At 51.4% G+C, this 27,397-nt stretch overlaps 1 protein-coding gene across 1 annotated transcript; it reads right to left on the minus strand.

The window, feature by feature from the left end:
• Positions 1-1,356: 1,356 nt before the first annotated feature.
• GRIK5 (glutamate ionotropic receptor kainate type subunit 5) lies at positions 1,357-27,397 on the minus strand. Its single transcript, XM_030970075.1, is given in 22 exon segments — positions 1,357-2,180; positions 3,030-3,151; positions 3,911-4,039; positions 4,137-4,362; positions 5,518-5,683; positions 7,395-7,568; positions 9,304-9,413; positions 10,662-10,775; positions 10,868-11,062; positions 12,323-12,430; positions 12,889-12,993; positions 15,278-15,430; positions 16,679-16,840; positions 17,682-17,735; positions 18,638-18,816; positions 19,569-19,604; positions 19,607-19,733; positions 20,965-21,062; positions 21,931-22,095; positions 23,036-23,139; positions 25,830-25,966; positions 26,219-27,397. Coding segments are annotated over 22 exon segments (4,476 nt in total). The 3' UTR covers positions 1,357-1,547.

Here is a 27,397-nt window from a genome sequence, read left to right on the forward strand (position 1 = left end):
CCTGGGAAAAATGGGGGGAAATCGCGCGGAAATAAAAAGGGGGAGAAATCCAGGGAAACTGGGGCAAAATTCCCCGAAAATTGGGGGAAAATCTGGGGCAAAAATTGGGGAAAAACCTCGGAAAATCTGGGGACAAAAATCTTTTTATTTTTATTTTTATTTTTATTTTTATTTTTATTTTTTAATTTTCATTTCATTTTTATCTTATTTTTATTTTTATTTTAATTTTTATGCAATTATTATGATAGTATTTTTATTTTTATTTTTATTTTTATTTTTATTTTTATTTTTATTTTTATGTTATTATTTTCATTTTATATTAATTTTATTTTTATTTTTATTTTCTTTATTTTTATTTTCTTTTTATTTTTCTTCTTATTTTTATTTTTATTCTTTTCATTTTATTTTTATTTTTATTTTTATTTTTATTTTCATTATTTTCATTTTATTTTTATCTTATCTTTATTTTTATTTTCATTTTTATTATTTTCATTGTATTTATATTTTCTTTTTTTTTTTTTTCTTTTCTTTCTTTTTCTTTTTCTTTTTCTTTTTCTTTGTATTTTTATTTTTATTATTTTCATTTTATTTATATTTTCATTTTATTTTTATTTTTATTTTATTTTTCTTTTTATTTGTATTTTTCTTTTTCTTTGTATTTTTCTTTTTATTTTTATTTTTATTTTTATTTTTATTTTTATTTTTATTTTTTTTTTTTTTATTTTTTATTTTTTATTTTTATTTTCATTTTCCGGGGCTTTCCCCTCCTCCCCTCCCCCCCCCGGCTCCTCCCGCCCGCGCGCGCGGTGTCCCCGATGACGTCACGTCTCGTTTCCATGGCAACCCCCCCCACCGCGGATGGGGGAGGGGCGGGGTGACCTTGAGAGGTCCCTTTGAACTCGCCGCTCATTTGCATCTCATTTGCATCGCGGCGTCCTTTTCCCGCGCGCTCCTCCAGCGCCCCCCGGCGGCGAAATGTTTTAATTTTTAATTTTTAATTTTTATTTTTTATTTATTATTAATTTTTAATTTTTTTTTTTTTTGGGGGGGGGAGGCGATTTCGGGAAACTCACAAACGCTCCTCGTAAAAGTCCGGGTGGGTTTTTATTAATTTTTTTTTAATTGAAGGGGGGGAGGGGCGCGCGGGATGACGTCACACCCCTCCCCTTCCCCCCCACCGAACCGAGAGGGGGAAATTTCCAGAATAAAACCCAAAAAAAAACCCCGAAAAAAATCCCCAAAAAAATCAAAACCCGAACCCCTTCCCCACCCCCCCCAAATCAAAACGACACCGTTAATTAGAATAATTAATTAATTAAGAACGCAACGCCCCCCTCCCCGCCCCCCCTGCGGCCCCTCCCCTTCCCCTCAGCCCCTCCCCCATCCCAGCCCCGCCCCCCGCGCCTGTCTGGGGAGGGGGCGGGGCCTCGTGGGGGTGGGGGCGGGGCAGAGGAGGTGGGAGGGGCTTCCCACGCCCCACCCCCTTCCGGGAAGGCACAGTGCAATTTGGGGGGGGGGGAGGGGCTTCAAATCCGATGGGGGCGGGGCTAACTCCAAATTGGGGGGAGGGGCTTTCTGGGGTGGGCGTGGCCCCTCCCCCCAATTCCCGCCGCGCGCACGGCGCACAAGGCGGGGGGGGAGGGGCTTAAAAGGGGGGGTGGGGCTGAAGATGAGGGGGCGGGGCTTGAGATGGTGGTGGGGGAGGGGCTACCGCAGTCATTCCCCTCCCCCATCCGCGGAGGGGGGGGGGGGGGGGAGGGGCTGGGGGTTTTGGGCGTGGCCGCGGCGGGGGGAGGAGCCGCCCCGGCCCCGCCCCCGGCCCCGCCCCCCGCGCGGTGCAGCGCCTGGATGCGGCGGCACTCGGGGCACACGCGCACGTGCGCGCAGGGGGCGGGGCCGCCGAGACCCCGCCCCCGGCCCCGCCCTCCGCCGGCGCCCCCGCCCCCGCCCAGCCCCGAGTAGAGCTTCCCGTTGCTGAAGCGCATCTCGCGCAGCGCGGGGGGCGGGGCCGGGGGCGGGGCCGCCCCTCCCCCGCCCTGGTGGGGGTGGTGGGCGTGGTGCGGGGGAGGGGCGTGGCCGCCGAATTTGGGGTGGGGGCGGCGGCGGCGGCGCGCGCGGGGGCGGCGGCTGCAGGAGACGGCGCGGCGGAGCTCGCGCAGCATCTCGGAGCACAGCGAGATCTGCGCGGAATCGGGGAAATTTGGGGCGGTTTGGGCGGTTTGGGGGAAATTCCGGCGGTTTTGGGGGGGTTCGGTGTTAAAGGGACCCCCGTCCCCCCCCAGCCGTCCTCGAGTGGGTGCGGAGGAGGAGTGCCCCCAAATTCCCTCCCAAATTCCCCCCCAAATTTCCCCCCGAATTTCCCCACCAAACCCCCCCAAATCTCACCCCAATTGCCCCCGAAATCCCAAAGCTCTCTCCCCAAAATTTCCCCAAATCCCTCACCACAAATTTTCCTCAAATTCCCCCCAAATCCCCCCCCAGGACCCCAAACCTCTGCCCCCAAAATTCCACCAAATTTGCCCAAATTTTCCCCGAATTGCCCCAAACTCCCCCCAAGACCCCCAATTCCCCCAAATTTCCCCCAATTCCCCCAAATTTCCCCCAAATTCCCCTAAATTCTCCTCCAAGACCCCAAATCTCTGTCCCCAAATTTCCCCCAAATTTGCCCCAAATTCCCCCGAAATTTCCCCCAATTTTCCCCCGAATTCCCCCAAGACCCCAAATTTCCCCCAAATTCCCCCAAATTTCCCCCAAATTCCCCTGAAATTTCCCCCAATTTTCCCCCAAATTCCCAAGACCCCAAATTTCCCCCAAATTCCCCCAAATTCTCCCCCAAGACCCCAAATCTCTGTCCCCAAATTTGCCCCAAATTCCCCCAAATTTCCCCCAAACTCCCCTTAAACTCCCCCCAAATTCCTTCAAATTTCCCCCAAATTCTCCCAAATTTCCCCCAAATTCTCCCCCAAATTCCTTGGCTCCTCCCCACACGGTGCGGCCCCTCCCCCGCCCCTCCCCCCCCCCTCCCCCACCTCCTCGGTCTCGGCCGAGCGCCGCGTTGACCACACGAACTCCATGACGGCCACCAGGATGGCCACGACCAGGCCGCACACCAGCACCACGAAGATGCCGCCGATGTTCTCCATGCCCAGCCCTGCCGGCCGCGCGGTCAACGCAACGCAACGCAACAGAGCTCAACACAACCCAACGCAACTCAACCCAACTCAACTCAAACTGGTCAACTGAACACAACTCAAACTGGTCAACCCAACCCAACACAACTCAACCCAACGCAACTCAACTCAACTCAACTCAAGTCAACCCAACACAACCCAATTCAGTTTGGTCAACTCAACCCAACGCAACCCAACTCAACTCAACTCAACTCAAACTGGTCAACTCAACTCAACCCAACACAACACAACACAACCCAACTCAACTCAACTCAACTCAACTCAACTCAACTCAAACTGGTCAACCGAACACAACTCAAACTGGTCAACTCAACCCAACACAACACAACTCAACAGAACTCAACTCAACCCAACACAACCCAATCCAACTCAACTCAACCCAACCCAACACAACCCAACACAACCCAACCCAACTCAGTTCGGTCAACCCAACTCAACCCAACACAACTCAACCGAACCCAACCTAACTCAACCCAACTCCAACTGGTCAACACAACCCAACTCAACCCAATTCAGTTTGGTCAACTCAACCCAACCCAACCCAACTCAACCCAACTCAAACTGGTCAACTCAACCCAACCCAACACAACCCAACTCAACACAACACAACTCAGCCCAACCCAACTCAAACTGGTCAACTCTACTCAACCCAACCCAACCCAACCCAGCTCAACCCAACCCAAGCCAACCCAACCCGCCCCACCCGAGGCCACGCCCACCTTTGGCGCGGTGATCCTCCTCCTTGGGGCAGTGCCCCCCTTCCCACCACTTCCTCTTGAGGATCTCCAGCCGGTTGTTCTCCTGCAGCTGCAGGATGGCCAACGTGATCTCATCGCGGAACGGCGACCCTGCCACGACAACGGCGGCTGGTCCCGCCTCCTTTCCCGGGGGTGGGCGTGACCCACCCAAACCCCGCCCACCGCGGCCCCGCCCCCCGCGCGGTACCCAGCGGCATGCCGATGCCGTAGCCCTTGGTGTCCAGCAGCCCGCCGATCTGCGTCAGGTTGCAGTTGTGGCGCCGGTGGTACTCGTTCATGGTGGACTCCAGCAGGAAGGCGTACTTGGAGTTGAGCACGCGCGCGATCCCCTCCTCCGTGCTCTTGACGAAGACGCTGGGCTGCTTGGAGTGCATGTAGTTCCACATCCGCTGGTAGGTCTGGTAGCGCGAGTTCTGGCGGGGGGGGGGGCGGCCGTGGGGAAGACGGGCTTTGGGGGGGGGGCTGGGGCGGGGCGGGTGGGGTCAATGGGGTGGGGTGGGTTTGGGTTGGGTTGGGTTGGGTTTATTGGGTTGGGTTGGTTGGGTTGGGTTGTGTTGGGTTTGGTTGGGTTGGGTTGGGTTTATTGGGTTGGGTTGGGGTGGGTTGGGTTGGCCCAGTTCGGGTAGGGTTGGGTTGGTTGGGTTGTATTGGGTTTGGTTGGGTTGGGTTTATTGGGTTGGGTTTATTGGGTTGGGTTGGGTTGAGTTGGGTCATGTTGGGTTGGGTTGGGTTGGGTTGGGTTGGGTTGGGTTGGGTCATGTTGGGTTGGGTTGGGTTGAGTTGGGTCATGTTGGGTTGGGTTGGGTTGGGTTGGGTTGGGTTGGGTTTATTGGGTTGGGTTGGGTTGGGTTGAGTTGGGTCATGTTGAGTTGGGTTGGGTTGTGTTGGGTTGTGTTGGGTTGGGTTTATTGGGTTGGGTTGGGTTGGGTTGGGTTTATTAGGTTTGGTTGGGTTTGGTTGGGTTGGGTTGGGTTGAGTTGGGTCGACTTGGGTTGGGTTGCATTGGATGAGTTGGATTGGTTGGGTTGGGTTGGATTGGCCCACGTTGGGTTGGGTTGGGTTGGGTTGGGTTGGATTGGCTTGGCTTGGTTTGATTGATTGGTTGGGTTGGTTGGGTTAGCTGGGTTGATTGATTGGCTCAATTGGATTGATTGATTGGACCAACTGGATTGAGTGGTTGGGTTGATTGGTTGGTTGACCGGTTACATTGATTGATTGCTTGATTGGGTTGATTGACTGGATCAATTGGGCTGATTGATTGGATCAATTGGGCTGATTGATTGGATCAACTGGGTTGATTGATTGGATCAATTGGGCTGATTGGCTCAATTGGGTTGATTGATTGGCTCAATTGGGTTGATTGATTGGGTCAATTGGGTTGATTGATTGGACCAATTGGGTTGAGTGGTTGGGTTGATTGCTTGGTTGACCGGTTACATTGATTGATTGCTTGACTGGGTTGATTGATTGGCTCAATTGGGCTGATCGATCGATCAATCAGGCTGATCGATCGGCCAACGCACGGACGGGCGGGCGGGCGGGCGGATCGCCGTCCCGCGGGCGCTGACCTGGAAGAAGGTCATGGTGGAGCCGGCGTGGATGGTGCCGTACTCGATGTTGGTCTGGTCGGCGAGGTCGTCGGCCGACTCCACGGGCACCTCCATGCGCTGCACGGTCAGGAACGCCGCCAGGTTGGCCGTGTACGACGAGATGATGATGAGGGTGAAGGCCCACCTGCGGGGGGGCCGAAAAATCACCACGAATTGCGCAGAAATTACCCCAAAAAATCCCTAAAAAATCGCCACGAATTGCACAGAAATTACCCCAAAAAATCCCTAAAAAATCGCCACGAATTGCGCAGAAATTACCCCAAAAAATCCCTAAAAAATCACCACGAATTGCACAGAAATTACCCCAAAATTCCCCCAAAAATCACCCAAATTCACCACAAATTGCGCAGAAATCACCCCAAAAAAATCCCTAAAAAATCACCACAGATTGCGCAGAAATTACCCCAAAAAAATCCCTAAAAAATCGCCACAAATTGCACAGAAATTACCCCAAAATTCCCCCCAAAAAGCCACAAATTGCACAGAAATTATCTCAAAAAAATCACTAAAAAATCGCCACAAATTGCGCAGAAATTACCCCAAAATTCCCCCAAAAAATCACCACGAATTGCGCAGAAATTACCCCAAAAAATCCCTAAAAAATCGCCACGAATTGCGCAGAAATTACCCCAAAAAAAATCCCAAAAAAATCACCACGAATTGCGCAGAAATTACCCCAAAAAAATCCCTAAAAAATCGCCACAAATTGCACAGAAATTACCCCAAAATTCCCCCAAAAATCACCCAAATTCACCACAAATTGCGCAGAAATCACCCCAAAAAAATCCCTAAAAAATCGCCACAAATTGCACAGAAATTACCCCAAAATTCCCCCAAAAATCACCCAAAAATCCCCCAAAAATCACCACAAATTGCACAGAAATTACCCCAGAAAAATCCCTAAAAAATCACCCAAAATTTCCCCCAAAATCACCACGAATTGCACAGAAATCACCCCCAAAACATCCCTAAAAAATCGCCACAACTTGCGCAGAAATCAGCCCAAAAAATTAAAAAAAAACCACCCAAAAAATCACCATGAATTGCACAGAAATGACCCCAAAAAATCCCTAAAAAATCGCCACAAATTGCGCAGAAATCACCCCAAAAAAATCCCTAAAAAATCGCCATAAATTGCACAGAAAATCCCCCCAAAAAATCACCACAGATTGCACAGAAATCACACCAAAAAATCCCTAAAAAATCGCCTCAAACCCCATCCCAAACCCCCTCCCAAACCTCCATACACACCCCATATAGTCGCGCCGAAATCGCCCCAAAATCACCCCAAAATCGCCCCAAATCGCCCCAAATCGCCCCAAAATCACCTCAAACCTCTCAAAATCCCCCCAAATCTCCCTCGATGCCCCCCAAATCCCCCGCAGACCTCCCCATAACATCCATATACCCCTAGGAACCCCTCCCCAATATCCCCTCAAATCCGCCCCAAAATTGCCCCAAATCGCCCCAAATCGCCCCAAAATTGCCCAAAATTGCCCAAATCGCCCCAAAATCGCCCCAAAATCCCTGCAAACCCCCTCAAACCCCATCCCAGACCCCCTCCCAAACCTCCATAAACACTCCATATAGTCGCCCCGAAATCGCCCCAAATCGCCCCAAATCACCCCGAATCACCCCAAATCGCCCCAAAATTGCCCCAAAATCCCCTCAAACCTCTCAAAACCCCCCCAACCCCCCTCAAACCCCATCCCAAACCCCCTCCCAAACCTCCACGTACACCCCCAAAACACGCACATACCCCTCTCAAATCGCCCCAAAATTGCCCCGAAATTGCCCGAAATCGCCCGAAATCGCCCCAAATCGTGTTTGCTGACCAGACTCCGCTGACGCAGCGCGTGGAGAGCGCGCGGGGCAGCACCTCGGCGCCCTGCTGCAGGAATCCCCCCACCGGGAACCAGAGGCTGTTGCCCAGCGTGTACTGGTTCTGCACCAGCCCCGGGCGCTCGCGCAGGCACGGGTGCGGGTTGTACCACTCGTACGGGCTCAGCCTGCGCGGGGGGGGCGGAAAAAAAGGTGGGGACCCCCCCTCTGCGATGGGGTGAACCCCCGAGATGGGGGGGGGTCACACCGAATTAATTTGGGGTCGCCTTGAACCCATCTGGGACCATCCCAAATTAATCTGGGAACACCTGAACCTGTCTGGGATCACCCCAAAATAATCTGGGACCACCTAAAAATAGTCTGGGACCACCCAAAATTAATTTGGGACCACCCAAAAATAATCTGGGACCACCCTAAATTAATCTGGGAGCACCCCAAACTGGGTGCGGGTTGTACCACGCGTACAGGCTCAGCCTGCGCGGGGGGGGCAGAAAAAAAGGTGGGGACCCCCCCTCTGCGGTGGGGTGAACCCCCGAGATGGGGGGGGTCACCCCGAATTAATTTGGGATTGCCCCGAATTAATTTGGGGTCGCCTTGAAGCCATCTGGGACCATCCCAAAGACCCCAGAAATAATCAGGAACCACCCCAAATTAATTTGGGAACACCTGAACCCATTCTGGGACCACCCTAAATTAATCTGGGACCACCCCAAACTGGGTGCGGGTTGTACCACTCGTACGGGCTCAGCCTGCGTGGGGGGGGGAAAAAAGAAGGTGGGGACCCCCCCTCTGCGATGGGGCAGTGGGAGGGACCCTGTGGGGTGAACCCCCGAGTTGGTGGGGGGTCACCCCAAATTAATTTGGGGTCACCTTGAACCCATCTGGGACCACCCCAAACCCACCTGGGACCACTTTGAACCAATCTGGGACCACCCGAAATTAATCTGGGATCACACCAAAATAATCAGGAACCACCCGAAATTAATTTGGGAACACCTGAACTCATCTGGGACCACCCCAAAATAATCTGAGACAACCCCAAATTAATTTGGGAACACCTGAACCCATTTGGGACCACCCAAAAATAATCTGGGACCACCCAAATTAATTTGGAGCCATTCTGAACCCATCTGGGACCACCCGAAATTAATTTGGGAACACCCCAAACCCATCTGGGACCACCCCAAAATAATCTGGGACCACCCCAAATTAATCTAGCACAACCCCAAATTAATTTGGGAACACCTGAACCTGTCTGGGATCACCTTGAGCCAGCCAGGGAACACCTGAACCTCTCTGGGACCACCCCAAAATAATCTGGGACCACCCAAAAATAATCTGGGACCACCCCAAATTAATTTGGGAACACCTGAACCCATCTGGGACCACCCAAAAAAAATCTGGGACCACCCCAAATTAATTTGGGAACACCCCAAATTAATCTGGGACCACCCCAAACTGGGTGCGGGTTGTACCACTCGTACTTGTCTCCCCCAATTTTGGGCCCATTTTTGGGGTTTCCCCCCAATTTCGGGGTCATTTTTTGGGGTTCCCCCCCCGATTTCAGGGCCCATTTTTGGGATGTCTCCGCCCAATTTTGGGGTCATTTTTTGGGGTTTCCCCCCCCAGTTTCGAGACCATTTTTTTGGGTTTCCCCCCCCAATTTCGGGGTAATTTTTTGCGGTTCCCCCCCTAGTTTTGGGCCCATTTTTTGGGGTTTCCCCCCCAATTTCGGGATCATTTTTTGGGGTTTCCTCCCCCCAAATTTCGAGACCATTTTTTGGGTTTCCCCCCCCAATTTCGAGGCCATTTTTTGGGGTGTCTCCGCCCAATTTTGGGGCCATTTTTTGGGGTGTCCCCCCCCCAATTTCGGGGCCCGTTTTTTGGGGTGTCCCCGCTCACCTGGCGGCCAGGAAGAGCACGCAGCTGACGGCCAGGTAGGCCAGGAGCATGAAGAGCCACACGGCCGGAGAGAAGGGGTCTAGGAAGGAGAAATACCCCGGCTTGCGGCCCTGGGGGGACGCCGAGTGAGACCCCCGCGCTGGGCCCAGGCAGCGCCCCCAAACTGACCCCAAAATGGCCCAAAATCCACAAAAAACTGACTGAAAATCGCCCCGAAACCCGCCCAGAAACTGACCCAAAAATGACCCAAAATCCACAAAAAACTGACTCAAAATCGCCCCGAAACCCGCCCAGAAACTGACCCAAAAATGACCCAAAATTGACGGAAAAGTGACCCAAAATAGCCCCAAAACTGACCCTAAAACTGACCCAAAAATGACCCAAAATTGACAGAAAAGTGACCCAAAATAGCCTCAAAACTAACTCTAAAACTGACCCTAAAACTGACCCAAAAATGACCCAAAACTGAGAAAAAACTGACCCAAAAACTGACCCAAAATCGACAGAAAATAGCCCTAAAACTGACAGAAAACTGCCCCAAAACTGACCCTAAAATAGACCCAAAACTACCCCAAAATTGACCCTAAAACTGCCCCAAAACTGACCCTAAAACGACCCTAAAACCGACACAAAACTGACCCAAAATTGACCCTAAAATCGAAATAAAACTGCCCCAAAACTGACCCTAAAATAGACACAAAACTACCCCAAAATTGACCCTAAAACTGCCCCAAAACTGACCCATAAATTGACCCTAAAATCGAAATAAAACTGCCCCAAAACTGACCCTAAAATGACCCAAAATCAACAAAAACCCCATAAAAACCCCAAAACTGACCATGTGCATGCAGTAGAGGATGCTGATGCCCAAACCCCCAAACCCCAAACCCCATAAAACCCCATAAAAACCCCAAATTCTATAAAAACCTATAAAAATCCTATAAAAATCCTATAAAAATCCTATAAATTCCCATAAATCCTGTACCATGTGCACGCCATAGAGGATGCTGATGCCCAAACCCCAGACCCCCCAAACCTCCATAAAACTCCATAAAACTCCATAAAACTCTATAAAAACTCTATAAAAACCCCATAAAAACCACAAATCCTATAAAAACCCTATAAAAACCCCAAATCCTATAAAAACCCTATAAAACCCCACAAAAACCCCACAAAAACCCCAAACCCACCATGTGCACGCGGTACAGGATGCTGATGCCCAAACCCCAAACCCCAAACCCCAAACCCCAAACTTGATAAAAACCCCCACAAAACCCCATAAAACCCCATAAAAACCCCAAATCCTACCAAAACCCCACAAAAACCCTATAAAAACCCCACAAAAACGCCAAACCCACCATGTGCACGCGGTACAGGATGCTGATGCCCAGCGTCATGAAGGGCTTGGAGAAGTCGATCACCTTCTCGCGCTCGGCCGTGATGGTGAACGCCGCCACCGCCAGGTCGGCTTTCTGCGGGGACCCCGAAAATTTGTGGGGTCGGCGGGGCTGGGATTTCCCTCATGGGATTTTTTATAGGATTTTTGATTTCCCGGTGCCCGTACCCGGTTGATGAGCTCCCCCACCATGCCCGTCCAGGAGCCGTTGGGCTCGGGCGCCCCGTACAGCCCGTCCTCCACCAGCTTGATGTGGAAGCGGAACTTGAGCAGCGCCGCCAGCTCCCGCAGCATGTCCACGCAGAAACCCTCGTAGCGCTCGGGGCCGCCCGCGCCCGCCACGCGCATCACGTACGGGTTCTCCTAAAACCACAGGATTTGGGGTTCGGGGTCGGTTATCGGGGTTTGGGGTCAGTTATTGGTGTTTGGGGTCGGTTATCAGGGGTTTGGGGTCAATGGGATCGGTCACTGCAGTGTCCACGCAGAAACCCTCGTAGCGCTCGGGGCCGCCCGCGCCCGCCACGCGCATCACGTACGGGTTCTCCTAAAACCACACGATTTGGGGTTCGGGGTCGGTTATCGGTGTTTGGGATCGGTTATTGGGGTTTGGGGTCGGTTATTGGGGTTTTGGGGTCGGTTATTGGGGTTTGGGGTTGGTTATTGGCGTTTGAGGTTGTTTATTGGGTTTTGGGATTGGTTGTTGGGGTTTGGGGTCAGTTATTGGATTTTGGGGTCGGTTATTGCCATTTGGGGTCGGTTATTGGAGTTTGGGGTCGGTTATTGGGGTTTTGGGGTCGGTTATTGGTGTTTGGGGTTGTTTATTGGGTTTTCGGATTGGTTGTTGGGGTTTGGTGTCGGTTATTGGATTTTGGGGTTGTTTATTGGGTTTTGGGATTGGTTATTGGGGTTTGGGGTCGGTTATTGGGGTTTGGGGTCGGTTATCGGGATTTGGGGTCGGTTATCGGGGTTTGGGGTCGGTTATTGGAGTTTGGGGTCGGTTATCGGGGTTTGGGGTCGGTTATCGGGGTTTGGGGTCGGTTATTGGAGTTTGGGGTCGGTTATCGGGATTTGGGGTCGGTTATCGGGGTTTGGGGTCGGTTATTGGGGGTTTGGGGTCGGTTATCGGGGTTTGGGGTCGGTTATTGGGGATTTGGGGTCGGTTATCGGGGTTTGGGGTCGGTTATTGGGGGTTTGGGGTCGGTTATTGGGGGTTTGGGGTCGGTTATTGGGGATTTGGGGTCGGTTATTGGGGGTTTGGGGTTGGTTATTGGGGTTTGGGGTTTGGGATTTTCAGGTTTGGGATTTTGGGATTTTGGGATTTTGGGATTTGGGGATTTTGGCATTTTTAGATTTGGGGTTTGGGGATTTGGGGATTTGGGGATTTGGGGATTCTCGGATTTTGGCATTTTCGGATTTTGGAATTTTTGGATTTTTGGGTTTTGGAATTTTTGGATTTGGGGATTTTGGGATTTGGGGGTACAAACCAGCACCCACCAGTCCCTCCCAGCACCCACCAGCACCCACCAGTACAAACCAGTACAAACCAGCACCCACCAGTACAAACCAGTACAAACCAGTATCCCCAGTCCCTCCCAGTCCCTCCCAGTCCCTCCCAGTACAAACCAGTATGGTGGTGATGATCAGCGTCTTGTTGGCCAGGCTGTCCGAGGCGTTCAGCGCCAGCGTCGCCTCGTCCATGGCCAGCGTCCGGTTGGAGAACCACACCCCCACCTGCCGGGGGTCAGGGGTCAGGGGTCACTTGGGGGTCACTCAGGGGTCACTGAGGATGACTAAGGGTCATTCGCTGGTCACTCATTGGTCACTCAGGGGTCACTCAGGCTGTAATTCCGGTCATTATGGGGTCACTCATTAGTTAGTGGTCAGTCACTGGTCAGCGGTCACTCAGGGGTCACTCAGCGGTCACTCAGGCTGTAATTCTGTTCATTACGGGGTCCCTCATTGGTCACTCAGGGACTGTTGGTCACTCAGTGGTCACTCAGGGGTTATTGGTCACTCAGCGGTCACTCGGGGGTCACTCAGGGATCACTCAGGGGTTATTGGTCACTCAGCGGTCAGTCAGGGGTCAGTCAGGGGTCACTCAGGGGTCACTCAGGGGTCACTCGGGGGTCACTCATTGGTCACTCAGGGTCACTCATTGGTCACTCAGGGGTCACTCATTGGTCACTCACCTCCCTGTGTCCATCCCGGCCCTTCTCCAGCACCCTCAGGCTGTAATTCGTGCGCTGCCCTTTGCTGTTGAACTCCACGCGCCCGGTCAGCCCGTCGTACTCCACCTGGAACGCGGCCCGGAACTCGCCCAAAGTGCGCCCAAATGCACCCGAAATGCACCCAAAATATACCCCAAAATATCCCAAAAATGCCCCAAAAATATCCCAAAATACACCCAAAATATACCCCAAAAATGCCTCAAAAATGCCCCAAAATATCCCAAAATATACCCCAAAAATGCCTCAAAAAATGCCCCCAAAATATCCCAAAATACACCCAAAATACACCCAAAAAATGCCCCAAAAATATCCCAAAATACACCCAAAATATACCCCAAAAATGCCCCCAAAATGCCCCAAATTTGGGAATTTTTGGTGTTTTTTTCAGGGTTTTTGGGGTTGTTTTGGGGCAGGTTTGGGGTTTTTTTTGGGGGGTTTTTTCAGGGTTTTTGGCGTTGTTTTTGGGGTTTTTTGTGGGGTTGTTTCCAGGGTTTTGGGGGTTGGTTTTGGTGTTTTTTTCAGGGTTTTTGGGGCTGTTTTGGAGATTGTTTTTGGGGTTGTTTTGGGGGTTGTTTTGGGATTTTTTTTCAGGGTTTTTGGGGTTATTTTTGGGGTTGTTTTTGGGGTTGTTTATGGGATTTTTGGGGCTGGTTTGGGGGTTGTTTTTGAGGGTTGGTTTTGGGGTTCATTTTGGGGTTTTTCTCAGGATTCTTTTTGGGTTTTTTTGGGGGGGTTTGGGGGGTTTTTTTCGGGCTTCTTTATGGGATTTTTGGGGTCGCTTTTGGGGTTGTTTTGGGGGTTGGTTTTGGGTCATCCCCACCGGGTTTTTGGGGTTATTTTTGGGGCATTCCTACCAGATTTTCAGGGTTGGTTTTGGGTTATTCCCACCAGGTTTTCGGGGTGTTTTTTGGGGTTCTTTTTGGGGTTTTTGGGGTTGTTTTTGGGTTATCCCCACTGGGTTTTTGGGATTGTTTTTGGGGTTCATTTTGGGGTTTTTCTCAGGGTTCTTTTTGGGTTCTTTTTGGGGGTTTTTTGGGGTTGTTTTTGGATTATTCTCACCAGGTTTTCGGGGTTGTTTTTGGGGCATTCCCATCGGGTTTTCAGGGCTGTTTTGGGGTTCTTTTTTGGGTTTTTTTGAGGTTGTTTTTGCGTTAATCCCGCCAGGTTTTCGGGGTTGTTTTTGGGGTTCATTTTCGGGTTTTTCTCAGGGTTTTTTGGGGGATTTTTTTTTTTGGGGTTATTTTTGCGTTATTCCCACCAGGTTTTCAGGGCTGTTTTGGGGGTTCATTTTGGTTTTTTTTGGGGTTATTTTTGCATTATTCCCACCAGCTTTTCAGGGCTGTTTCGGGGCTGTTTTTTGGTTTTTTTGGCGTTATTTTTGCGTTATTCCCACCAAGTTTTCAGGGCTGTTTTGGGGTTCTTTTGGGGTTTTTTTGGGGGTTATTTCTGCATTATTCCCTCCAGATTTTCAGGGCTGGTTTTGAGGTTTTTTGGCGTTATTTTTGCGTAATTCCCTCCAGCTTTTCAGGGCTGTTTTGGGGTTCATTTTGCGGTTTTTTGGCGTTATTTTTGCGTAATTCCCACCAGATTTTTGGGGCTCTTTCGGGGTGGTTTTTTGGTTTTTTTGGGTTTTTTTGGGGTTATTTTGGCGTTATTCCCACCAGATTTTCAGGGCTGTTTTGGGGTTCTTTTTGGGGGTTTTTTTGGGGTTGTTTTGGGGTTATTTTTGCATTATTTCCGCCAGGTTTTCAGGGCTGTTTCGGGGGTTCATTTTCGGGTTTTTCTCAGGGTTTTTTGGGGGATTTTTTGGGTTTTTTTGGGGTTATTTTTGCATTATTCCCACCAAGTTTTCAGGGCTGTTTCGGGGTGGTTTTTTGGTTTTTTGGGGTTTTTTTGGCATTATTTTTGCGTTATTCCCTCCAGCTTTTCAGGGCTGTTTTGGGGGTTTTTTGGGGGGTTTTGGGGGGTTGTTTTCAGGCTTCTTTATGGGATTTTTGGGGCTGGTTTGGGGGTTATTTTTGCGTAATTCCCACCAGATTTTTGGGGCTCTTTCGGGGTGGTTTTTTGGTTTTTTTGGGTTTTTTTGGGGTTATTTTTGCGTTATTCCCACCAGATTTTCAGGGCTGTTTCGGGGGTTCATTTTCGGGTTTTTCTCAGGGTTTTTTGGGGGATTTTTTGGGTTTTTTGGCGTTATTTCTGCATTATTCCCACCAGCTTTTCAGGGCTGTTTTGGGCTGGTTTTTTGGGGGTTTTTTGGGGTTATTTTTGCGTTATTCCCACCAGATTTTCGGGCCATTTCGGGGCTGTTTTTTTGGGTTGATTTCCGGGTTTTTCCCCCATCTCCCCTCACCATGCGCAGGTAGTTCATCAGGCTGGTGCCGTGGGGCCAGATGCCGGGCGCGGCGCAGGCCAGCGGCCGCCCCCCGATCTCCTGGCTGCGGTTCAGCTCCCGCACGGCGCCCACCACCACGTGCACCGCGTCGAACAGCAGCGCCGCCGACAGCTGCTCGGGGACAATTCGGGGCTTTGTGGGGCGCCCCAGAACCCCAGATCCCCACCCCAGAAACCCCCAAAAAGTTTGGTTTCGAATTTCCAAATTTTTGACATTTTTTTCCCCCCCAAAGTTTTGAGGTTCCTCCAAGGTTTTTGGGGTCCTTTCAAGATTTTTGGGGTCCTTTCAAGATTTTTGGGATCTCCCCCAAATTTTGGGGTCTTCCATGAGGATTTGGGGTCCTCCAGAACCCCAAATCCCCACCCCAGAAACCCCCAAGAATTTGGGTTCACCAAGACGTCGAATTTCCAAATTTTTGTCTTTTTTTCCCCAAAGTTTTTGGGTGCCTTCAGGGTTCTTGGAGTCCTTTCAAGTTTTTTCGGGTCTCCCCCAAATTTTGGGGTCTTCCATGAGGATTTGGGGTCCCTCAGAACCCCAAATCCCCACCCCAAAAACCCCCGAGGATTTGGGTTCTTTGAGACATCAAATTTCCAAATTTTCGTCTTTTTTTCCCCAAGATTTTTGGGGTCCCTTGACCATTCTTGGGGTCCCTTAACATTTTTGGGGTCTCCCCCAAATTTTGGGGTCCCACACCCGATTTTCACCCCCACACCCCCAAAATCTTATAATTCTCTCAAACCTTCGTTTTCTCCCCCATTTTTTCACCATTTCCCTCCCAATTTTTTTTTTATTCCCCCCAAAATTTTCCAGTTTTTTCTTCTTATTCCCCCCCAAATTTTACCCTTCCCAAGATTTTTTTGGGGGGGATTTTGTGCCAATTTTTGGCCGTTTCTCCCCCAAAATCTCGCCATTTTGCCGCCCCCTCAAAATCCCATTTTCTCCCCATTTTTCCACCGTTTCTCGCGGGGTTTTTTGCGCTCCCCAAATTTTGGGGTCCCCCTGGTGGTTTTTTTGGGCCCCCCCAAATTTTGCCCTTCCCCACATTTTTTGCCGTTTTTTGTCCATTTCTCCCCCAAAATCTTGCGATTTTTCCGCCCCCTCAGAATCCCATTTTCTCCCCGTTTTTCCACCATTTCTCCAGAGATTTTTTGTGTTCCCCTCCAAATTTCAGGGTTTTTTGGGGTCCCCCCAAATTTTGCCCTTCCCAAGATTTTTGCGGTTTTTGATTTTGTGTACAATTTTTGGCCGTTTCTCCCCAAAATCCCCATTTTGCCGCCCCTCAAAAATCCCATTTTCTCCCCGTTTTCCCCGTCGGTTTCCCCCAATCGGGGTCCCCGGTGGTTTTCGGTCCCCCCTCACCGCGGGGCCGGGGTAGGGCCCCAGCTCGCAGCTCTCCCTCCAGGACATGTTGAGGCTCCGCACGAACTCGGGGTAGAAGCGATGGCTCGTGTTGAACATGGAGAAGCCCAGGACGGTGGCCGGAGCGGCCGGCAGGGCGTCCAGACGGAGCAGCGGGAAGTCCTGCGGCCATTTTGGGGCATTTTGGGTCATTTTGGATCGTTTTGGGTCATTTGGATCCATTTGGGGTCATTTGGATCCATTTCGGGTCATTTTGGGGCCATTTTGGGGCCGTTTGGGGTCGTTGGAGTCAATGGGTGGTCAAGGGGTCATTTGTGGTCATTTAGATCCATTGAGGGTCATTTAGAACCATCACGAGTCATTTTGGGGCCGTTTTGGGTCATTTTGGGGCCGTTTTGGGTCATTTGGATCCATTTGGGGTCATTTTAGGGCCATTTGGGGTCATTTTGGGTCATTTGGATCCATTTGGGGTCGTTTGGGGTCATTTTGGGTCATTTAGATCCATTTAGGGTCATTTAGATCCATCACGAGTTATTTTGGGGCCATTTTGGGGTCATTTGGATCCATTTTGGGTCATTTGGATCCATTTGGGGTCATTTTAGGGCCGTTTGGGGTCATTTTGGGTCATCTGGATCCATTTTAGGTCATTTTGGGTCATTTTTGGTCATCATTTAGATCCATTTAGGGTCATTTAGATCCATCACGAGTCATTTTGGGGCCGTTTGGGGTCATTTTGGGTCATTTTGGGTCATTTTTGGTCATTTGGATCCATTGAGGGTCATTTTGGGGCCGTTTGGGGTCATTTTGGGGTCACTGAAATCAATGGGTGGTCAAGGGGTCATTTGTGGTCATTTGTGGTCATTTGTGGTCACCGTGGCCGGAGCGGCCGGCAGAGCGTCCAGACGGAGCAGGGGGAAGCCCTGCGGCCATTTTGGGTCATTTTGGGTCATTTTGGGGCATTTTTGGGTCGTTTTTGGGTCGTTTTGGGTCAGCGGTCACTCACCATGGTGGTCAGGATGTATTTGTAGAACGTCGACGTCATGCCGAGCTCCGAGGCCTGGGGGCACCAGGGTGGGTCTGAGCCCCAAAATTCCCCCAAAATTCCCCCCAAAATAGCCCAAAACACCCCAAATCCCCTCAAATCCCCTCAAATCCCATCAAATCCCCCGAATCCCCCAAAAATCACCCCAAAATCCCCAAAAATCCCTTCAAATACTTCAAAATCCCCAAATCCCCAAAAGTCCCCCCAAAATCCCCAAAAACCACCCCAAAGTCTCAAAAATCAGCACAAAATCGCCACAAACGTCCCAAAACTCCACACAAAACTCCCAAAACTTCCAAAATCCGCCCAAATTGCCCCAAATCCCCCCGACCTTGGCGAGCACAAGCCCGGCGGTGGCGGCGCTGCCGTCGATGATGATGGTCGGCCCAAAGTCCCAAAAATCCGCACAAAACCACCCCAAAATCACCCCAAAACTCCCAAAAACCGCTCCAAACCTCTGAAAAATCCCCCAAAATTCCAAAACCCCAAAAATGCCCCAAATTCCCCCAAAATTGCCCCAAATCCCGCCGACCTTGGCCAGCACGAGCCCGGCGGTGATGGATGGTGATAGTCGGCACTTTGTCGTCCCAAAGTCCCAAAAATCGGCACAAAACCACCCCAAAATCATCCCAAAACTCCCAAAAATCGGCACAAAACTCCCCAAATCCTTCAAAAATTCCAAAATCCGCCCAAAATGCCCCAAAATCCCCCAAAATTGCCCCGAATCCCGCGGACCTTGGCGAGCATGAGCCCGGCGGTGGCGGCGCTGCCGTCGATGATGATGGTCGGCCCAAAGTCCCAAAAATCATCACAAAACCGCCCCAAAACTCCCAAAAACCGCCCCAAACCTCTGAAAAATCCCCCAAAACCCCAAAATCCGCCCAAAATGCCCCAAAATCGCCCCAAATCCCGCGGACCTTGGCCAGCACGAGCCCGGCGGTGGCGGCGCTGCCGTCGATGATGATGGTCGGCACTTTGTCGTCGCGGATTTCCTTCAGCAGCGGCGTCGGGTCCTGCTCGGCGTCCAGGACGGCACGGAGAGCGCCTCGAGCGAGAATCAGGAACTGCCGCACCAGCTCCTCCAGGCGCAGCAGGCCTGAAAAGCCCCAAAAACGGCGAAATTCGACCCAAAATCGGCACCAAAATCGGCCACAAAAACCCCCAAAATCGGCACCAAAATCGGCACCAAAATCGGTCACAAAACCCCCAAAATTGGCACCAAAATCGGCACCAAAATCGGCTCCGAAATCAGCCACCAAACCCCTGAAATCTGCCCCAAAATCGGTCACAAAACCCCCAAAATGGGCACCAAAATCGGCACCAAAATCGGTCACAAAACCCCTGAAATTGGCACCAAAATCGGCACCAAAATACCCGAAATCTGCCCCCAAAATCCACCCCGAAATCAGCCCAAAAACCGCCAAAATCAGCACCAAAATGTGCCCCAAAATCGGCCACAAAACCAGTCATAAAAACCTCGAAATCTGCCCCAAAATCAGCTCCAGAATCAGCCACAAAAACCCCAAAATCAGGCCCAAAATCTGCCCCAAAATCAGCATCAAAATACCCGAAATCAGCCCAAATAAAACCCCAATTAATTCCCAATAAAACCCCAATAAATCCCTAATAAATCCTCATAAATCCCTATTAATCCCTAATAAATCCCCATTAATCCCTAATAAATCCATTTATATACCCTACCCAATAATCAATAAATCCCCAATAAATCCCCATTAATCCCTAATAAATCCCCATTAATCCCCATTAATCCCCAATAAACCCCAATAAATCCCCATTAATACTAATAAACCCCAATAAATTCCCAATAAACCGCCCCGGCTCTCTCACACTCGGCCCTGGCGCAGATGAGCGAGGCCGGGGGGCGCGGAGGCTGCACAGGAGCCCCCCCAGCGCCTGGCTCACGTCCTCGTTGCTGGGGTACAGGCTGAGGGCGGCCAGGCGGAGCAGGGGGGCCCGGGGGGCGTCCTCGGGGCCCACGCGGATGTGGGGGATCTGGGGGGGGTGGGAGACGGAATTTAGTGAAATTGGCGACAAAATCGGTGACAAAATCAGCGAAATCGGCAACAAAATCGGCGACAAAATCAGCGAAATTTAAATATTGCATCAAAACGTAAATCATCAAAATCGTGAATGTGCAAAATCAAAATCAGAATTGCATCAAAATCGGTGACAAAATCAGTGAAATCGGCGACAAAATCAGGGAAATTTGCATCAAAATCAGGGAAATTTGCATCAAAATCAGGGAAATTTGCATCAAAATCGCCATCAAAATCAGTGAAATTGTGACAAAATCGGCGACAAAATCAGCACTGAAAAAATCAGTGAAATCTGCAACAAAATTGGCAACAAAATCAGTGAAATCTGCACCAAAATCAGTGAAATTTGCACCAAAATCTGCACCAAAATCAGCGAAATCTGCACCACAATCAGCACTGACATCAGCAACAAAATCAGCGACAAAATCGGCAACAAAATCAGTGAAATCTGCATCAAAATCAGCGACAAAATCGGTGGCAAAATCAGTGAAATTTGCACCAAAATCAGCACTGACATCAGCAACAAAATCAGCCCAAAATCGGCAACAAAATGCCAGGGAAATCGGCAACAAAATTGGCGCCAAAATCAGCAAAATCAGCAACAAAATCAGCAAAAAGTGAATCCCCAAAATCAGCCCCAAAATCCACCCCAAAACCACCAAATGAGCCCCAAAATTCCACCCCAAACACCCAAAATCAGCCCCAAAATGAGCTCTAAAATCGGGGAATTGAGGGATTTGGGGGTATTGGGGAATCGCACCAAAATGCGATTTTTGGGGTGACAATATAGGGGTTTTTGAGACTTAAATGGAATCATGGTGGATTTTGGGATGGTTTTCAGGGGTAAATTTGAGGTTTTTGGGTGATTTTCGGGGTAGTTTCTGGGGTGATTTTTCGACCCCAAACCCAAATGAGGTGGGTTTGGGGGTGATTTTGGGGTAATTTTGGGGTGGGTTTGGGGGTGATTTTTGGGGTGAATTTTGGGGTTTTTGGGGTTTAGGGAATCCCTGGTGGATTTTGGGATGGTTTGGGGGTGAATTTTGGGGTTTTTGGGTGATTTTTGGGGTAGTTTTGGGGTGATTTTTGGGGTAATTTTTGGGGTGGGTTTGGGGGTGATTTTGGGGTAATTTTTGGGGTGGGTTTGGGGTGATTTTTGGGGTGAATTTTGGGGTTTTGGGGTCTCTCACCTCCTTCTCCCCGCAGATGTGACTGACCGTGGCCGCAGCGGCCGGGCTGGCGGCCGGACCCAGCACCGAGACCACGCCCTTGGGCAGGATCTGACACACTGGGGAGAACCCCGAAATCCCATAAATTCACCCCAAATCCCCTCCCAGTATAAACCAGTACAAACCAGTGACCCCAAATCCCCTCCCAGTCCCTCTCAGTGAACTCACAGCTCCCCCTGGTGGCGGCTTTGGGAACTGCAGCGCCCTCCCAATCCCCTCCCAGTATAAACCCAGTCCCTCCCAGTCCCCCCCAATCCCCTCCCAGTCCCTCCCAGTACAAACCAGTGACCCCAAACCCCCATTTAACCCTTTCCCAGCCCCTCCCAGTTTAATCCCAGCCCCTCCCAGTCCCTCCCAGTACAAACCAGTAACCCCAAATCCCCCTTTAACCCTTTCCCAGTACAAACCAGCCCATCCCACTTTAACCCAATCCCCTCCCAGTCCCTCCCAGTTTATCCCAGTCTCCCTCAATGAACTCACAGCTCCCCCTGGTGGTGGCTTTAGGAACTGCAGCGCCCTCCCAGTTTATCCCAGTTTGATCCCAGCCCCTCCCAGTATAAACCAGTGACCCCAAATCAAATTTAACCCTTTCCCAGTGCCCCCAGTCCCTCCCAGTCCATCCCACTTTAACCCAATCCCCTCCCAGTCCCTCCCAGTTTATCCCAGTTTGATCCCAGTTTACCCCAATCCCCTCCCAATCGCCTCCCAGTCCCTCCCAGTAAAACCAGTAACCCCAAATCCCCCATTAACCCTTTCCCAGTCCCTCTCAATGAACTCACAGCTCCCCCTGGTGGCGGCTTTGGGAACTGCAGCGCCCGTTTATCCCAGTTTGATCCCAGTTTATCCCAACCCCTCCCAGTCCCTCCCAGTTTGATTCCAGTTTATCCCAGTTTATCCCAGTTTATCCCAGTCCCCCCAGCGCCTCACTGGTGTCCGTGGTCTCGTACTGGTTGTCCCGCTCCAGCTCGAACACCTCGAGCTCCAGGCGGGCCGGGGGCCGCCCCCCCCCCGGGCCATTGACACGTTCGCGGGCCAGGGCCAGGGCCAGGCGCTCCCCCCGCCCGCAGCCCCCGCGCTCGTCCAGGATGGCGGCTGGGGGGGGGCACGGGGGGGTCAGATCCGGATCGGGGACCCCCCGAAACCCCCAGACCCAAAAAACCCCGAAATTCCCCAAAAAAATCCCAAAAAAACCACCCCAAAATCAGCTCCAAATGACCCAAAATCTCAACAAAATCCCACCCCGTTCCTCCAGGATGGCGGCTGGGGGGGGCACGGGGGGGTCACAATGGGATCGGGCACCCCCCGAAACCCCCAGACCCAAAAAACCCCGAAATTCCCCGAAATTCCCAAAAAATTGCCAAAAAATGCAAAAAAAAAACCCAACCCGAAATGACCCAAAATCTCAATAAAATCCCCCCCGTTCCTCCAGAATTTTGGGTCATTTTGGGTCACAGCAGGATCGGGGACCCCCCGAAACCCCCAGACCCAAAAAACCCCGAATTTCCCCCAAAAAACCCCATAAAAACCCCAAAATCCCATAATTTCACCCCAATTTCTCACCCATGCGCAGGGCGGGGGTCCCAAACCCATAAAACCCCCGAATTTTCCCAAAATCCCGTGATTTCCCCCCATTTCTCACCCATGCGGCGCGGGGGGGCCGTACCCCATAAAAACCCCATAAAAACCCCAAAATCCCGTGAATTCCCCCCATTTCTCACCCATACATGGGGGTCCCAACATAAAACCGAATTTTCCCAAAATCCCGTGAATTCCCCCCATTTCTCACCATGCGGCGGGGGTCCCAACCCATAAACCCCCGAATTTTCCCAAAAATCCCGTGAATTCCCATTTCTCACCCATCAGGGGCCCAAACCATAAAACCCATTTTCCAAAAGACCATTTCCATGGGCGGGGCCCAGGGGGATCCCAACCCCATAAAACCCCCGAATTTTCCCAAAATCCCGTGAATTCGCCCCAATTTCCCCATTTCTCACCCCAACCCATAATTTCCCCTGTGGGCCGGGGCCCCGGCCACGCGTGGCTCCCGCCAGCAGCAGCAGCAGCAGCGCGGGGGGGGCGGGGCCCGGCATCGCCCCCTCCTCATGGGGGGGGAGGGGCGGGGGGGGCTCCGGCCGCCTGCGGGGGGGGGGAGAGACCCCGGAATTGTCACAAATTAGCCCAAAATTACCCCAAAATTACCCCAAAAATAACCCCAAAATTATCCCCAGAATTATCCCAAAATAATCGGGAAAAAACACCCAAAATTACCCAAAAATTACCCCAAAATTAGCCCAGAATTACTCCAAATTAGCCCAAAATTAGCCCAGAATTACCCAAAATTACCCAAAAAATAACCCCAAATAACCCCAAAATTATCCCCAGAATTACCCAAAATTAGCCCAAAATTAGCCCAGAATTACCCAAAATTACCCCAGAATTACTCCAGAATTACCCCAAATTAGCCCAAAATTATCCAAAAAATAACCCCAGAATTACCCCAAAAAATAACCCCAAATAACCCCAAAATTATCCACAGAATTACCCAAAATTAGTCCAGAAATTACCACAAATTAGCCCAAAATTAGCCCAGAATTATCCCCAAAATTACCCCCGAATTACCCCAAAATTAACCCAAATTAGCCCAAAATTACTCCAGAATTACCCAAAATTACCCAAAAAATAACCCCAAATAACCCCAAAATTATCCCCAGAATTACCCCAAATTAGCCCAAAAATAACCCCAAAATTATCCCCAGAATTAGTCCAAAAATTACCACAAATTAGCCCAAAATTATCCCCAAAATTACCCCAGAATTACCCCAAATTAGCCCAAAAATAACCCCAAAATTACCCCAAAATTAGTCCAAAAATTACCACAAATTAGCCCAAAATTATCCCCAAAATTACCCCAGAATTACCCCAAATTAGCCCAAAAATAACCCCGGAATTACCCCAAATTAGCCAAAATTATCCCCAAAATTACTCCAGAATTATCCCAGAATTACAGCAAAATTACCCCAAAAATTACCCCAAATAACCCCAAAATTACCCCAGAATTACCCCAAATCAGCCCAAAATTAGCCCAAAATTATCCCCAAAATTACTCCAGAATTACCCCAAAATTAGCCAAAAAATTACCCCAGAATTACCCCAAATTATCCCCAAAATAATCGCGAAAAAAAAAAACCAAAATTACCCCAAATTATCCCCAAAATAACCCCAGAATTACCCCAAAATAATCGGGGAAAAAAACCCCAAATTAGCCCAAAATAACCCCAGAATTACCCCAAAATTTCCCCAAAATAATCGGGAAAAAAAAAAACCAAAATTACCCCCAAAATAACCCCAAAATTACCCCAGAATTACCGCAAAATAATTGGGAAAAAAAAACCCAAATTACGCCCAAAATGACCCAAAATGACCCAAAATGACCCCAGGAGCCCCCGAACGGGCCCCGCTCCGTTTTGGGGTCATTTGGGGTTATTTGGGGTTATTTGGGGTTTATTTGGGGTTTATTTTGGGTTTATTTTGGGGCAATTTTGGGATTGTTTTTGGTTTATTTGGGTTTATTTTGGGTTTATTTTTTGGGGCTGGTCCCGGTGTCATTTTGGGTTTATTTTCGACTATTTGGGGTTTATTTGGGGTAATTTTGGGGTCATTTTGGGCTATTTTTGGGCTATTTTGGGGGCTGTTGTGGGCTATTTTGGGATAATTTTAGGGTTTTGGGTTTATTTTCCTTTGGTTGGGTATTTTGGGTTTGTTATTTGTTATTTTTGGGGTAGTCCCATGTTTTTTGTGGGTATTTTTTATTTTGGTTTATTTTGGGGTTATTTTGGATATTTGGGGTTTGGTTTTTTGTTTTGGGTTTTTTGGGGTTTTGGGGTATTTGGGGTATTTGGGTATTGGGGTTTTGGGATATTTTTTTTATTTTGGTTTATTTTGAGTTTATTTTGGGGTTATTTTGGGGGGTGATCCCGGTGTCATTTTGGGTTTATTTTCGACTATTTGGGGTTTATTTGGGGGCGTTTTTGCTATTTTGGGTATTTGGGGGTTCCCGGTAATTTTGGGTTTATTTTGGGCTATTTGGGGTTTATTTGGGGTTTATTTTGGGGGGTGATCCTGGTGTTTATTTTTTATTTTGGGGTCATTTTGGGCTATTTTTGGGCTATTTTGGGTTTATTTTGGGGTTCCGGGGGTTATTTTTTTGGGATTATTTTGGGATAATTTTGGGGGATGATCCCGGTGTTATTTTTGGTTTATTTTGGGTTTATTTTGGGCTATTTGGGGATTATTTTGGGGTCATTTTGGGGGCTGATCCCGGTGTTGTTTTGGGTTTATTTTCGGCTATTTTGGGGTCATTTTGGGGGCTGTTTTGGGCTATTTTGGGGTCATTTTGGGGGCTGATCCCGGCGTTATTTTGGGTTCATTTTCGGGGATTTCGGGGCCGTTCCCGGGATGGGGGAGGGGTCCCGGGCTGGGGTTTCCCCTCCCCCCCCCCCCATTTCCGCCTCCCCCTGGTAACGGTTGCCAGGCAACGGCTCCGGCTCCGGGGATGCTGCGGTTGCCAGGCAACGGCGGGGGGGGAGGGGAGGGGGAGCAACCGGGGGCGGCCCCACCCCCCCCCGCCCCTCCCCCCCCCGCCCCCGGGGACTTTTGGGGGCCCCGAAATGGGGGGGGGGACGGAACCGGGACCGGAACCGGAACCGGGACCGGAAATGGATCCGGAACCGGGAATGGGACCGGGAATGGAATCGGGAGTCAGAACCGGAACCGGAACCGGGAATGGGTTCGGGATCGGGACCGGGACCGGAACTGGGGATCGGGACCGGAAATGGATCCGGAACCGGGACCGGAACCGGGAATGGGTTCGGGATCGGGACCGGAACCGGGACTGGGACCAGGAACGGATCTGGGACCGGGAACGGAACCGGGACCGGAACCGGGACCGGGACCAGGAACGGATCTGGGACCGGGAACGGAACCGGGACCGGAACCGGGGATCGGGACCGGAAATGGACCCGGAACCGGGAATGGGACCGGGAATGGATCCGGGACTGGGAACGGAACCGGGACCGGGAATCGGCACCGGGGATGGAAGCGGGGATGGGTCCGGGATGGGAATCGGGAACGGAACCGGAACCGGGACCGGGACGGGGACCGAGGGATGGGAACCGGGATCGGTACCGGGACCGGGGGATGGGTCCGGGATCGGTACCGGGAGCGGAATCGGAGCCGGGGCCGGGGCTGGATCCGGGATTGGGGAGCGGGGCCGGACCCGGTACCGGAAACCGGGCCCGGTACCGGGGATGGGAACCGCGAGCGGGACCCGGAGCGCGGGGTCGGTGCCGGTCCCGGGGATGGAGCCCGGTTCCGGTGCCGGTCCCGGGGATGGATCGCGGGGCCGGTTCCGGTGCCGGTCCCGGGCAGCGCGGATGGATCGCGAGCAGATCCGGACCGGGAGCGCGGGGGCGGCACCGGGAGCGGGCCCGGGGGTGGCTCCGGTACCGGCGGCGGGGGCTGGGGCCGATCCCGGTACCGATCCCGAACCGGGGGGGCCATTCCCGATCCCGAATCCCGGTACCGAACCGGGGGGGCCATTCCCCGGTCCCGGTACCGACACCGAAACCAAATCCCGATCCCGGTACCGAATCCCGGTACCGGCCCCGGTTTCCGGTTCCCGATCCCGAATCCCGGTACCGGTACCGATTCCGAACCGGGGGAACCGATCCCGGTACCGACACCGACCCCAAATCCCGGTACCGATCCCGATTCCCGGCTCCCGGTACCGAACTGGGGGGGCCGTTCCCAGATCAAGGTACCGGATCCAAATCCCGGTACCGATCCCGAACCGGAGGGGCCATTCCCGGTACCAGATCCCGATCCCAGATCCCGGTACCGATCCCGGCTCCCGGTACCGATGCCGATTCCCGGTACCGAATCCAAATCCCGGTACCGATCCCGAACCGGGGGAGCCATTCCCGGTTTCCCATCCCAAATCCCGGTACCGACCCCCTAAACCCCGATCCCGGTGCCGATCCCGGCTCCCGATACCGATCCCGAACCGGGGGGGACATTCCCGGTACCAGATCCCGGTACCGATCCCGATTCCCGGTACCGACCCCGAACCAGGGGGACCGATCGCGGTACCGACCCCCAAATCCCGATCCCGGTACCGGTCCCGGCTCCCGATACCGACACCGAACCGGGGGGACCGATCCCGGTACCAGATCCCGCTACCGATCCCGAACCGGAGAGGCCATTCCCGGTACCGACCCCCAAATCCCGATCCCGGTACCGGTCCTGAACCGGGGGGGCCATTCCCGGTTTCCCATCCCGATCCCGATCCCGGTACCGGTCCCGGCTCCCGATACCGACACCGAACCGGGGGAGCCAT

The sequence above is a fragment of the Camarhynchus parvulus genome, unplaced genomic scaffold (genome assembly GCF_901933205.1).
Source record: "Camarhynchus parvulus unplaced genomic scaffold, STF_HiC, whole genome shotgun sequence".
In the NCBI taxonomy this organism is placed as follows: domain Eukaryota; kingdom Metazoa; phylum Chordata; class Aves; order Passeriformes; family Thraupidae; genus Camarhynchus; species Camarhynchus parvulus.